General features: G+C 39.7%; 1 protein-coding gene across 1 annotated transcript; it reads right to left on the reverse strand.

Annotated features, from left to right (window-relative positions):
* Nucleotides 1-1231: 1231 nt before the first annotated feature.
* On the reverse strand, nucleotides 1232-7655 carry SPATA2 (spermatogenesis associated 2). The gene is made up of 2 exons (XM_044661102.1): nucleotides 6912-7655; nucleotides 1232-4852 (listed from the first exon to the last, which is right to left on the reverse strand). The coding sequence occupies exons 1-2, from the start codon at nucleotides 7227-7229 to the stop codon at nucleotides 3605-3607; spliced, it is 1566 nt and encodes a 521-aa protein (XP_044517037.1). The 5' UTR covers nucleotides 7230-7655; the 3' UTR covers nucleotides 1232-3604.
* Nucleotides 7656-14773: the final 7118 nt, after the last annotated feature.

Raw genomic sequence — 14773 nt, forward strand, 5'->3', positions numbered from 1 at the left:
TCTCCTCCCACAGAACTACTAGAGCAGTGTTGAAGATTTTCAAGTTCATGTGCCCAGACTGCAACTTCAAGCTGTCTTTGAGTCCCCCACCTTACTTGAGAGAGCAGAGGGAAGAAGTGCTTGCTTTGGCTGGCTGGACAGAGGGACATGCAAAAAATGTCCTGGGGTGCTGGAAAGAGGGAGAATTGGAGCAGCTCCCCATGCCAGGGCCAGTACAAGTACCCGTACTTTGCCAACACTGTACTAGAGCTTCAGCTAGCTGATGGTTCTAGGGAGGTTGATTTAGCATCCATTTCGATCTGGATAATCACTTGAGACAATTCTTCTTTGCATTCTCCTTCACTCCAAATCCCACTATTTGCCAAGTCTTGTCAATTCTATATCCACAATCTCTCACACATCCATTGCCTTCTCTCTAAACCAGACCCGTTTTGGCCTCCTTGCTTCTAGTTTCTCATGCTTTCATTCCATCTCCTCCATATAGCTACCAAATTGATATTCCTAAATCACAGGCTTGACTGTGTTACTGCCTTGTTCAAGAAGCTTCACGAATTCCCTATTGCTCTTTTTGTTTGACATGTAAAACCAACATGGTTCTACTTTAGCTTTCTAGACGGATTTCACTTTCCTTCCCCCTCACTGTAGAATAGATTTAAAGCTGGAAGGGACCTTCGAAGGCACTGAGTCAAACTCCATCCTTTTACAGGTGAGCTAAGTAGGGTTGATGGGATTTGACCCCATGACTTCCTGACTACAAGTCTAGCACTTTCTCTGCCATGCTGCCTTTTCAATTGTTCCTGCTAAGCTAGCTTACTTGCTGATGCCCATAAGGAACATTCTGGTACCCAGTGCTTTGGCACTGGCTATCCCCCAATTCTGTCATGTCCTACCCTCTTCATCTGTCTCACTTCTCGAAGAAGCATTTCCTGATTCCATCCCCTCCACCTTGTTAGTGTTCTGTTGCCACTCCCCCAGGTATATTTATTTTGTATTTATCTGTGTTTGTGTTTTTTCCTCCCCAAAGAATGTAAGCTGCATAAGGGCAAAATTGTTTAGTTTTTTTCTCTGTATCTCCAAGTCCTACTTGGACTAATAAATGCTTATAATTAAACTGACTTCTAGTACCCTGGGATTTTATAACTATATCTAAACTTGAGCATCCTTTTCCCAGTCCCCTTCAAAAACAAAACAAAACAAAAATCAAGCCAAAAAGGAGGGAAGGAAACCTCTATTAACAACAGTGGAAGACATTTTATTTTTAAAATCACCTCTTCAGTTCACCTGTCTTGGTAGAAATCAAATGCAAAACACCTCCATTTAAAAGTCAGATATGCTTTTACTGTTTCAATCACAGCAACCTGGTACAATAAGATACACACCAAAAGAGTGCATGGTCAGAGCACTTGCAATTCAATAGTTTTGAACAACAGTATTTCCATGACAATATGTACTATACACAGGACTTTTTTTTAATGCAGTCATCTGGGCTAAAGTTCCATCTAAGTAATGTGGCTTCACAGTTTGGTAGGAAATTTGCAGTAGGCAATCTGGACATGGGGACAAGAGAACTAGAGACCTCAGAAGTAGGACAAGCATGACACTCCAGAATAAAGTAGCTAATCTCAGTAGTGAAATTCTTTAAAATCCAGTTTTTATTTACAGTGTATCTACACATGATCTATCAGATACATATACATCTATATGTATATGTACATATTTATGCATATATACACAGAGATTTTAAAAAGTCAGAGACAATTGGGGGAAAAAAATCATTCAACTGAGTTTGATGGTCAGCAAATTAACATTGGACCACCATATCCAGTCAAATTCAGATTTGCTCCCCCTTTCCCCTTAAAAAAAAAAAAACCACAACAAAAAAAAACTTTTTTTTGCTTTGTTCTTAGAAATACACTTGGTGAAGTCCCAAAAGGTTTATACATTTGACACAGACTTATGGCTAAAATAATTTTGCATGTTCAGAAAGAAGCTATTTGGAATAATTTCTTACTCTTCCTCCATTCCCACCTCACCTCAAAACAAAATTGAAAGGTGAGTTGGTCATTTACTGCATGAGTCATCAGGAGGAGTGAAAGGTATCTTCAGCTGGAAGGAGTTTTTAGGGCAGGCCCTAGCATACATAAAAAGACCTAATAAGCAGTTAGTTTCTGGCCAGTTTTAGTGCAAAGATATCTCAAACTGTGTCTCACATTCTGCAAATTGAGGATAAAGGTACAGGAGAAGTCAAGGGAACAATTAAGTTACATTTCCTTCAGAAACAAGACCTGGACAATTAGGAGGGTCAGGTCCAACTTTTGTGCCAGAGAGACCATGGGGCATAGTGAAGTCCTGAGGATAAGGCCCTTAGTGTGGCCTCTAAATTTATGAGGGTACTACAGTCTACAGGGGCTGAGCCTCACTGCTAAGTCTGCACTAACCCCCAAGGAGTGCAAATGGGAGGTAGGTATCTACATGTACATAGTATATATATGTACACATATATTTATTTATTTGTTTATTTTAGGAAGGGAAGACAACAGCTTAGTTTATCTCTACTGACTCAAAAAAGGAGCCCGTCTCCAATGCTCCTTCCCACTACTAACTTCACCCAGGGAAGTTTAGGAAGCTAAGAACTATAAATGGCAAACACAAGAGCCCTGCCCCTCGAAGATTAAAGCAAATCAAAAAACCCAGGGGGAAGTTATAAATAGCCACGTAATGATTTTTACCGCTTTCAAGCACACAACAATGAATATATTTATTAAAAAATAAAACTTTTCAAATCACCTATTTACAGTACAAAGAGAGTCAATACGTGTGCAACAGAAAGGAATTAAAACCAGGCCTCTTTTGGATGGGTGCAATGCATTATATGTCATGTCAACAAGTCCACTAATACTGTACAGTAAACTAGAGGAAGCTATTGGCAGCACTACAAAAATCAAGCATGACTGTCTTCTGTTCAAACTTTAAAACCTAGGGAACCAAATGTGACAGGGCTCAGGAGAGCCTCCTCAGGGATCTTGGTGATTACTGAAAACAATATCTATGTGGAGGTGATGATGGGGTAGATATTTCAGGAAGCACTTGGAGATAAGCCTCTGGGGGCAGCAGTAGAGCCCCCCCCGGGGGGAGGCTGTGAGAGAATGCTCTTTCACAAATCTCTCAGAAGTCCCTGGAATGGGAACCAAGAATCTCTGTGACTGTCCCTCTTGAGCCCACTGCAGCCCATCAGTGGGGCAGCTGGGGAGTCACTTCAAAACCTTAGGTATCAAACTCCTTTAAAAACCAAAACTGGGCAGGGGTGAGGGTGGGTGACAGGTGCATTAAGAGAACTAGCAAGCCCAAGTGCCAAACTGGAAAGGAAACCCAGTCCTCTCCCCCTCATCGAATCACAAAGCATCTGTTGCTGGAAAGATCTGACAGCACTGTGGATCCCAAGGTGTGTATCGGCTGGATGAGGCCACAAACATGTCAGCAACTGAGGGGTGAAATGTCATTCCCCGTAGGTCAGCAGAGCTCCACTTCCGAGGTCAGTGTAAGACTTCACCAAGGAAGTCAAAGTACAGTTTTAGCCCTTTGTGCAGAATATGCAAGTTTGAGTCTATCTATACACGAGATGGGAGAATGGGGTTGACTTATAGTTGAGCTGACTATTGGGCATGAACTTGTGTTGCTCACTCTTTTTGCAGCATGGGTCGTAGTGGTAAGCAGTGAGGCAGGTATCGCATGAGACTTTTGAACAGATTGCACATGTGTTCGAGGCCCCCGACCGGTTACAGAAGCCACAGCGAGATGCAGCCACAGCCTTGGATTTTGAGTGGAGGTGGGATCCCCTGTCAGGGCCCTGAGTCTGTGCCGTGTACAGAGACTTCTCCCTCAGCGTGGCCCCATGGGATAAACCATCATGGGGGCCTGATTTTATGGGGAAGCTATTCTGTTTGGTGACAGGATAGTCCTGCCGACATGTGAACACAGTTTCACACCGCTGGCAGAGCGAGGAGCCACATGTTACGCCACAGCTTTGGCACTTGGAAGAGGCGATCTCTTTGGCGGGATGTGTACGCTTCTGGTAAAAGGGGTTGGAGTCGTTTCGGAATAACCATACATCTGGCTTGAGAGAATCTGATCTCCTATATGTACCCCTGGAATCTGGATCTGTGTAAAGGTCCAGGTCATCTTGAGGAGAAAAATAGGTGTTATAAGGGGGGATGGTTCGTAACATGCCATTGGGATTGGAGGAGAGGGGCACAAATTCGTCAGAGCAGCCACGCGGGGAGCTGGACATAGTCAAGAGAGAGGGAGATGGGCGAATAATTTCATCTTTGATGTCATCTTCCACATCTACCAATACAGGCTCCTTCCTGAGGCTAAGTGAAGTCATCAGCGGTGGCTTCTTACTCTCCCAGTAACTATCATAAGTGTCCATGGACTTGGAAGGCTTATTCACTTTGGGCTTGAAGTAATCTTTAGCTGCCCTCTCACTGGCTGATTTCTGAAGGGCCAGCCGGGCCATAGAAGCAGTGAGGTTCTCCTTACACTCTACTCGCCTCTTCATGGCATCTGAGCAGCCCCTCACATCTTCACTGCTGTGCTTACGCTCATTCACTACATCCAGCTCTGAGTAACCTTTGTCCTTCACCTGGGAATGTATCTCGAGCAGCTGCTCACACTCTACTTTGGCCAAAAAAAGTTCAAAAGAGACCATTTTCACCTGCAAAATTTCTATCAGTTCTTTGAGCCTGTATGCACTCCCAAGATCCTGGACATAGCCCATGTAATTCAAGATGACTCTGATGTCTTCTTCTAGTAATGTTGATTTCACATAATAAACAAAAGGTCCCGTGTAGGTCTAGAAAAGAGGAGGGGGAAAAATCCAGTATTATCTCTTTAGTCTACACAAAATGGAAGACAATTCCCATTTAAATGCAATATAGTTCATGAGGGAAAAAGTGAGGGAAGTGAATTACTTTACTAGTAGACTCGTGTTCTAGGAGACTAAATATTTATTAATGGCCAAGACACTAGTATGAGAGAAATTCCACATTGCCTCTCTTTCTGAAAATTCAGGACTTGAGCTGATGATTCTGTGGGTTAGGAGCTAGTTTTCTACCAAGAAGGGAAACATGAGTGAATGACAAAGGGGAGCAGATTCAAAGGAGAAAATCCAATGACAAAAATAATTCTTTCTTGGTTTCCATTAATATAAAATAATTCAATTAACCCATTTTACCTGGTAAAATTATCCAAATGTTCTCACAGAATGCCTTAATGCAGACTCATGAGGCTAAATTACCATCTAACTTAGTTCTACACTTTAGAAAGATTTCTGGAGAACCAAGCTGGGGACCATCTATGATACAGAAATCTGGTTCAAACTGTAATAAATGGAATACTGGATAGGAAATAAGATGATTCAGTTTCTAGTACTGGCTCTATTTAACAAGTAAGCACAGACAAGCCATTTAACTTCCTTGGAGCTATTATTTCCTCTGTGAGAGGAGGGGGTAGAGACTAAACTACCAAATTTTATCCTACTACATATCTTTTAGGTAACCTGAATGAGTAGACTGGGAAATTAAGTAATTGCACATACTCTATTTTAAATTTTTTTATTTAATTAAGAGTATTTTTCCACGGTTACATGATTCGTGTTCTTTCCCTACCCAACCTAGCCAAACCACAATTCCACTGGGTTTTACATGTATCATTGATCAAGACCTAGTACCATATTATTGATATTTGCACTAGGGTGATCACTTAGAGTCTACATCCCCAATTATATCCCCATTGACCCATGTGATCAAGCAATTGTTTTTCTTCTGTGTTTCTACTTACACAGTTCTTTCTCTGAATATGAATAGCGAGCATTCTTTCTCATAGATCCCTCAGAATTGTCCTGGATCCACATACTCTAAAATCAGTGATGGGCAAACTATAGCCCACAGGCCAGATGTGGCCCCCTGAAATGTTCTATCAGGCCAACCGACATTATTCCTAATCTGACGAATACAATGAGTAGGATACAATACAATGAAACTTCGAAAGAGTTGCCTTAGAAACATCCTGACAGATGAGCATTTCCTTTCCTTTGGCCCCCTCTTTTAAAAGTTTGCCCATCACTGCTCTAAATCATAAAAGCCATTGGCAGTTATTGAAAAGCCAATTAAATTTGGTCAGGTCAATTAAATTCTCCTCCCAGAATACCACCTACCTGGCAGAGTATACCATGAAAGATATGATAGTGCAATGAAAAGGGATACTTTATTTGAAGTAAGAAGGGCTGAGTTCAAAAGTCACTTCACCCCTACAAGCCCCAGTTTCCTCATCTATAAAATGAGGATAACAACTCATCATTTCCCTCCCAGGGCTTCTGTAATTCTTAAAGCACTAAAACGATGCCAGTTATTCACATCATCCATCCATTGAAAAGTTTTAGTTTTAAGGGCCAAAAAGGTCCTGAGGCACCAAGTACAATTGGTGATGCCAATCACTGGATGCCTCAATTGCTGGTTTTACATCTTTTCCCAAAATAATACTGATGACAATTATTTATTTTTTGCAGTCTATGTTCATTAAAGCCAGTAGGGGTTTGGCAATTTTTTCAAGTCCTTCATTTTACAGGAGAAAATTGAGCCCTAGGGAAAGAAGGGGCTTGTCTAAGTCACATCATAATGAACCAAGTTGAGATTCAATTTCAGTTCCCTTGATTACAAACCCAAAGTTCCATTCACTATATAACAGGGTCCAAGGACTAAAGGAGCAATCTAGTCTTTGCAAAATCATAGATTCATTATAGCTGGAAAGAGATTGTCTATTTCAAAACCCCTATTTTACAGAGAAGAAGAACCTTCCCTAAAAAAGCCAATTTTTATTTAAACTACAGAAAAAAGCACTTCTGTATGCCTTACTTTAATACTTTTGAATTCCTTCTTCCAAGGGTAAAGGAAGAGGTTGATTGCCATTGTCTCCAACATGTTGAATGCACTGTGCAGAGTCCGCAAGTTAGAGGACCTCAGTGAGCGAAGGGAGCTCTCAACCACCTCATAAAATTTGATCAACCGGAATCTATGAAAGGGCTCAATCTTATGCAGACTGAGTACAGCCGAGGCTGCAACCCGGAGGTACTCATCATTGAGAGGTCGTTGCTTAGCGTTGGAGGCATCCACTTTGGACTCGTGAAACTGCACGTACTTCCTGAATAAGTCGTCTTTATATTTTGTATCCATTGAAATCAGCTTTCCTAGAACATTCCCAGGTAGCAGCTACCTCATCTCTTCCATGGCTTCTCTCCAGGGGGCATGGCAATCTTAAAGGGTATTGGCATGTTACCTGCCTTGGCCAACTGTGATTTCTGGAAGAGGAGAAACAAAAAAGATATTAGTAGTGTTTCCACGTGATCATTAATAAACCAAGTTTCTAAGAAACAAGACTTCCTTCATCTTGATCCATCATCAGCTATTGTTATTATTAACTCATTAATTTAAATATTTATAAGCACCTACTGTGTGTAGAACATTGTGCTAGGAGATGCATAAAATTCAGATCAGACTGCTACCTCATGGAACTTACAATTTAGTAATCTGGAAACAATTTTGAAAATTGTAAGGGCCAGCTCACTGGCTCAGTGGATACAGAACCAGACCTGGAGTTGGAAGCACCTGGGTTCAAATCTGGCCTCAGACATTTCCTAGCTGTGTGACCCTGGGCAAAAGTCACTTAACCCCACTTACCCAGCCCTTACAGCTCTTCTGCCTTGGAATCAATATTGGTTCTTAGTATTGATTCTATGCCAGAAGGTAAGGGCTTAAGAAAAAAAAAAAAAAGAAAAAAATATATATGCCAACCAATAAGTATCTGGACTAATTACTCAGTTTAACAAAAAACTTTTCACTTAATTGAATTTTAAAATTATAGCAGTTGATCCAAATAATAGAAATTCTTTCTTCTTATAAAAGTGGTTTGTTAATCATAAAGTAATATATAAATGTACCATTTCAATTAATTTTCATTACATCTTATAGTAAAAGTAGCATTATCCCCATTTTACAGATAGGAAACCTAAGGCTCAAAAGGTTAAACGACTTGTCCAAAGTCATCCAACTAAGTAAATGATGAGACTCATACTCAAGAATGCTAAATTTAGTGCTTTCCTTCCTTGATGTGGACTACAAAATGATTTAATAATTATATTGGAGGGGGCAGCTAAGTAATTCAGGGAATTGAGAATCAGGCCTAGAGTTGGGAGGTCCTGGGTTCAGTCTTGACTCAGATACTTCCTAGCTGTGTGACCCTGGGCAAGTCACTTAACCCTCATTGCTTAGCCCTTACCATTCTTCTGACTTAAGAGCCAATGCACAGTATTGATTCTAAGATGGAAAGTAAGGGTTTAAAAATAATAACAATAATATTGGATTTAATGAGTATGTTGGATAGTCTTGGGGTCCCCTGAGGACAGATATTAAGAACCAAACTGAATTTCCTACAGAACACAGTAAAACAGATCTTATTTTCTGAATTAATTCTGAATGCAATGTCAATTTTAAAAAATATTCTTCAAAGCAAGAAAAACTAGGTGCCATTGTCAATGTCACTTTAAAAAGCTTATACTTATTATCTTTAATATATCAAACTTCCACTTCTACCCATATGCCTCATTATGGAATAGGAATCATTCTAGATTGTCAAAGGTTTTTATTAAGAAATACAGGCTCTGGCAGGTTCTACCATAGAGAAAAAGGCTTCAAGTATGGTTCAAGCAACAAACTTGAACCAGAATGGAGAAGCGCATTGGTAGGAGACTGGCCACTTAGTGATGAAATTTTTGCAATGGGAACCCACGAAACAAAAATACAAAATGGGACTCAGTCTTATGTGGATCTCCCTCCCACCTTGTAAAATATAGCATAGTGTCACTGAGAGGAAATAGAGCAGAGGATTCAAAGAATTTTATATCTATACCTATATATTTAAACCCTTGCCTTGTCTTAGAATATTGATTCTAAAGCAGAAGAGCGGTAGGGATAGGAAATGGGGGTTAAATGTCTTGCCCAGGGTCACATAACTAGGAAGTATCTGAGGTCAAATTTGAACCCAGGACCTCCTGTCTGTCTCTACGCCTAGCTCTCAATACAATGTGCCACACAGCTGCCCCTAGAATAATATTTCTAGACATATATAAATATTAGTTTAGCTGCTGGTACTACAAAATACAAAACAATTATGTAATCAATGAGTGAACTTATTCCTGGAGAAACTGAGTATCAGTTGTGACATTCTTATTACAGGAAGTTACTGCTAAATGAAAAGCTGGCAAGTAAGGAAGTCAGTGAAGTTGGTTTTACCTCAATCCAAAGTCAACAACAACAGAAAAAAAAAATCACAGGATGTCTGGTTATGATCTCCCATTGCAATGTTTCTAGTAGGCATTTGCAAAAAGACCCTTATGAAAATAAACACATCTTACATACCAACTTTTTTGCTGAAGAAGACAAAGAAAAATTCTACAAAGAACTTAAGACCTTTTAAATTAAAATTGAAATACTTTGATAACTGGTGTGTAATGCAAAAGTAGTCACTGAAAGGACAGCCAAAAATATTAGAAAATATATGATATGGGAGGGAGTAAATTAGGTTATTAATGTGTAAATGGAATTAACTCTAGCCCATTCATAGTCAAAATCCTACTCAACCTAGGCATAGAAATTATGCCACCCTCACCTTCCTTAGTGGGGAGGGGAGATGAGTTACCCACACGTGACAATAAGTAACAAATCAAGTACAAAGGACTGCCCAAATCAATGTAGAGGCTGCCATTTGTCCACTTGAATTAGAGGTGGACCCACTGGAAGTGACGAAAGACACTTTCTCTTTAAGTAAGTTGGTTACTTCCTGTGGAGGCAGTTCCCGTTCTGAACTTGGTGCTGAAGGATCTCCTGAGACCACAGAACGCTTACACTCTGTATTGTCACGTGGGTAAGTTAGGCTGACTTCCTTGGCCTACCTAGGCCGCTTCTATCTGGTTGTTAGGCCTTGTGGCTTGTAGCCTGATTTATTTAGCCTTTTAACCTTCTCTCTAGTCCAGGCATTCACAGGCCTGGACTAGCCTCTCCCTTTCTCTTTAATCCTATACCTTCACCTTCCTAATTGTAAATAAACTTGCCTTAACCGGATGCTGACTTGGGTCTGATTTAATTACGGAATCAATCTGAACTGTTGATTCCTGGTGGCCACATATATCTATAAAATACCCTAATTTCCCTCTTACATTAAGAAATGAGAGGCAAATGGCTTATACTCTACAAAGAAATCTCACAAGTATTTTCTTCAAGAATGGTATCGGGGGCACTGAACACAGCAAGCACCAAGTAAACATCAAAGAAATAAAATTAAAACAACTTCAACATATAAGACACTGATGTGAAAATGTGGGACCCAATTAGAGGAATGGCCATTAACACAAATTATAACTATTCTGTAAAGAACTCTAAAAAAAAAAAAATCCTTACCTTCCATCTTAGAATCAATACTGAGTACTGGTTTCAAGGCAGAAGAGCTGTAAGGGCTAGGCAATGGGGGATCAAGTGACTTGCCCAGGGTCACACAGCTAGGAAGTGTCTAAGGCCAGATTTGAACCTAGGATTTCCCATCTCTAGGCCTGACTCTCAATCCACTGAGCCACCCAGCTGCCCGCTGTAAAGAACTCTCAACAAGTAAATCAATTTTCATAATAAACAGAAAGACTAAAAAGAAAGCCAAAACCTCAACTTGTGTGCATTGGATTTTCTTGTTAAGAAGAGAAAGTTTTAGAATAGAAATTTTCTTATAGAAACGTGGAGAAAGATGTGTACTATAACCTCATAAAACATAAAATGGCAGTGGAGAGAAAAAAAGTTTAAAGAAAGCCTGGAGAGAGAGATGCAGTCATTCCAAGGGCATTTAAGATGAAATAGGAAGGACAAGAAAACAGAAGAAAAATGGAAAAGAACTGTAAAAATTTTACAAACTCTTTTTGCTGTCATGGATTGTGATGCTACTACATTTGAACTCTGACATCACAGTCCTAGATGTGCTAGTAGAAAGATGTGGAAATTGCATTGAAGAAAACAAAGATGGGAAAAGCTTCTAGAAAAGAAAAAGTCTACACAGACCTCCATACTGGTGACATAAATTTTGGAGGTATTCAAGATATCAATTCTGATCTGAAAGAGAAGATACCTTTCCCTTATCAATACAAAATGTTTATGAGGATAAACATTTATCAAGGCCATCCTTTATGAAAGTATGAGAAGCGAACTAGCAGGTTTTGACAGTATTTGAAAACAGGTAAATCTAATAGCCACACAACTGACTGAAAAGTGTAGAACATACAAAATTCTAACATGCGTTTATTGACTATAAAAAGTATGAAATTTCATAAGACTAAAACACTACCTTTTACACACTTGCAGCAAATTATCTTCTGTGAATGTCAAAATACTTGAATAGTTCTGGTAAAATATAACAAATAACCTGTTGTTTTCAAGGAAGTTATAAAATATGGAGATATATGTTCTCCAAAGGTGTTATGGACTTTGGCATAGAGTTCAAGTCAAAGAGGGATTCTGGATAGAGAGGACCATCAGATGTTCCTGTTCTCCAGTCTCTTTCACTGGATCATAATGAATAGCTTTAATCATGGAGCTCTATCCCCCACCCTTGTAAAATATTTTCTCTTTATATAAGTTCTCTTATCACTGGTTCAATGATCATCTTTAGACAGGTAATCCTCAGATCTATATGTCCATTTCTAATCTCTCCTTGAGCTTTACTCCTATTTTTATTACCAAGTGTCCTTTAAAAATCTCCAACTGGTTCCCCTATGTGTACTTCAAACAACCTATACAAAATGAAACTGAAATTGACTCTTCTCCAGCCTAGGTTTTCAACTCTGGAGCTATTGCAATTCTTCAGCAATCTTGTCATCTCCCCCCAGCCCCAATCCAATTAATTGGCAGGTCTTGTCAATTCTATATCCATCTCGAAGATAAAGACTTGGAAGAGTTCTTGGGGCCATTTAGCTCAAATTTCTCTTTGAGAAGGCCTTCTACAAGTGGTATCCTTATTTCCTTTCCTTTCACTCTTTAACTCCTTGCAGTCTGCTTTCCAAACTCACCATTTAACTCAAACTGCTCCTTACAAAGTTACCAATGATCTTTTCATTGTCAAATCTAATGGCCTTTTCTCAACCCTCATCCTTGATCTCTCTGCAGCCTCTAACATTGTGGATCCCTCTCTTCTTCCTGATACTCTCTTCTCTCAGATTCCATGATACTGCTTTCTTCTGGTTCTTCTCCTACCTAACTGCTTCTCCTCGGTTTTCTTTGCTGAATTTGCTGGATCTATCGTTCATATCACGTCTGCTAATGAAGGGGGCGGGGTGGGGGGTGGCTCAAGGTTGGAAGCTAGTTTCTCATCTTCCTCAGTATTATTTTAATTGGTGATCTCATCAGCCCCCATGATTCAATTATTCATCTCTAAGATGACTCTCAGATCTATTTGTTCAGTCCTAACCTCTCTCCATACCTCTATCACATCACTAACTTTCCTCTAGAAATCTTGAACTGGTTGTTCCAAAGACATAGAAAATCCAACATGTCCAAAACTGAACTCACTCATCACCCAACCCCTTCCCTAATCCTAACTTTGTCATTACTGACAAAAATGTTACCATCTTCCCATTCATCACTTAGGGACCATAAGGTAATTCTTTTCTCCTCTATCCAATCAATAGTCAAATCCTGTGGATTCTCATATACACTCCCTTCTCTACTCTGACATAGCCACCACCCCCATACTTGTTTTGCTTCACACCCAGATAATCGCAATAGCCTGCTAGTTGTTCTTCCTGCCTGGTCTCCCCCAACTCAAATCCATCTTCCACTTAGCTGTCAAATTGATCTTTCTAAAATGCAAATCTCATCCCCTATTCAATAAATTCCAGTGGCTCCCTATTAACTCTATAATGATCAAATATAAAATTATCTATTTAGCTTTCAAAGCAGTTCATAACCTGTTCCCTTCTTAACTTTCTGGTCTTTTGACCCTTATTTACATCACTCCCTTCCACTCCCTTCCACTATCCAATGGCACCAGCCTCCTCAGACCCCCTATCTCCTGACTGAACATTTGGCTGGCTGTACCCCATCCCTGGAACTCTCCCTCCTCACTTCCCTGGCTTCCTTCAAATCTCAACTAAAAGCAAACCTTCTGAAGCTAGTTCTTCTGTCTTTTATCTTGGTGCTTTTCCTCTGAAATTATCCCCAATTTATCCTATGTATATCTCATATATGTGTAGTTGTTTGCATGTTGTCTCCCCAATTAGATTGTGAATTCCTTGAGGGCAGGGACTGTCTTCTGCCTTTATTTCTCCAGTGTTTAGGACAGGGCCTGGCACACAGCAGGTATTTAATAATGCTAGCTGACAGACTGATAATACTGTGCTGATTGCTACATGACCTTGTATATAATTCGGTCTCCTAAATAAGATCTGTAAATACTCCAGGGTTTTGCTAAGCACATAGGAAAAACAAAATACATGAATATATATTGTTCAGACTATAGTACATAGTTAGATGGACAACCTGTAGAACCTGTCCATCTGAACATATCTCTTGGACAAGCAAAAGCAAATAAACCATAATTTGAGTTCAGAAATAGACAGGAAGAGCAATCTAGATTGCCTTTGGGAAACTACATATTTCTTTTTTAATGAACCCCAAAAGCTTTTTCCTGATACAGTCCATCTTTTCAACACCAATATTCCTCCTGTGAGGCTGGAGATAGCTCAATCACAGAACACTGCAATCTTTGATGAACAAGAGTTAAGGATCACCCCTATAGAACGATGGAGGTTGTTCAACCGCATATAATGGATATTAGCAGGCTATAACACTACAATTCAATGAATTTTAAATGTTTCCTATGTGCCAGGCACTGTGAAAAGTGCTAAACACTCACAATAAGGGATAGGACATGGATGATGTAACAAAGGATGCTGAGATGAAGAAGCTGAACAGATTAAGATGTGATAACAAGGAGAGTACTGGCACTGAAGCCAACATAAGAGAAAATGCTCAGAAAGGAAAGATTGTAGGCAATGTAAAAAACTACAGAGTGAAAATAAAAGGAGACCCTAGAAAAGACGTATAGTTAAAAGATCATTGATAAACTTGGACAAAGTGGTTTCAGTTGAGTAGTGTGATCAAAAACCAGACTGCAGGGGGCAGCTGGGTGGCTCAGTGGATTAAGAGCCAGGCCTAGAGCCGGAAGATCCTAGATTCAAATCTGGCCTCAGACACTTTCCAGCTGTATGAGCCTGGGCAAGTCACTTAACCCCCATTGCCTATTTAAAAAAAAAAAAAAAACAACAACTGGAACTCTATTTAAAAAAAAAAAAAAAAAACAACAACTGGAACTTAAGGATGATTCTTCAGAAGTGATATAAAAGGATGTCATAAGAGAAAAGCATGACCAAAAGGGAAAAAAAGACGGGCTGGTCACATAGCCATAGGAAGGGATAACTGACAATCCATTCTGTCAAGAGAATGAGAAAAATACTTGGGAGGCCCTCTGGGATGAATTTACCAAAAGCACATGGACATAAATGGCATTAACATATTAATGCAATTAAACTATTCAAGTATCAATTTACATAATTTATCTACAGGATGTCATAAACTGACTACTAGGACCAGCAGACAACTTTTTCTGAAGCATTTATATACATTTTAAC

Source organism: Gracilinanus agilis, chromosome 2 (genome assembly GCF_016433145.1).
Source record: "Gracilinanus agilis isolate LMUSP501 chromosome 2, AgileGrace, whole genome shotgun sequence".
In the NCBI taxonomy this organism is placed as follows: Eukaryota; Metazoa; Chordata; class Mammalia; order Didelphimorphia; family Didelphidae; genus Gracilinanus; species Gracilinanus agilis.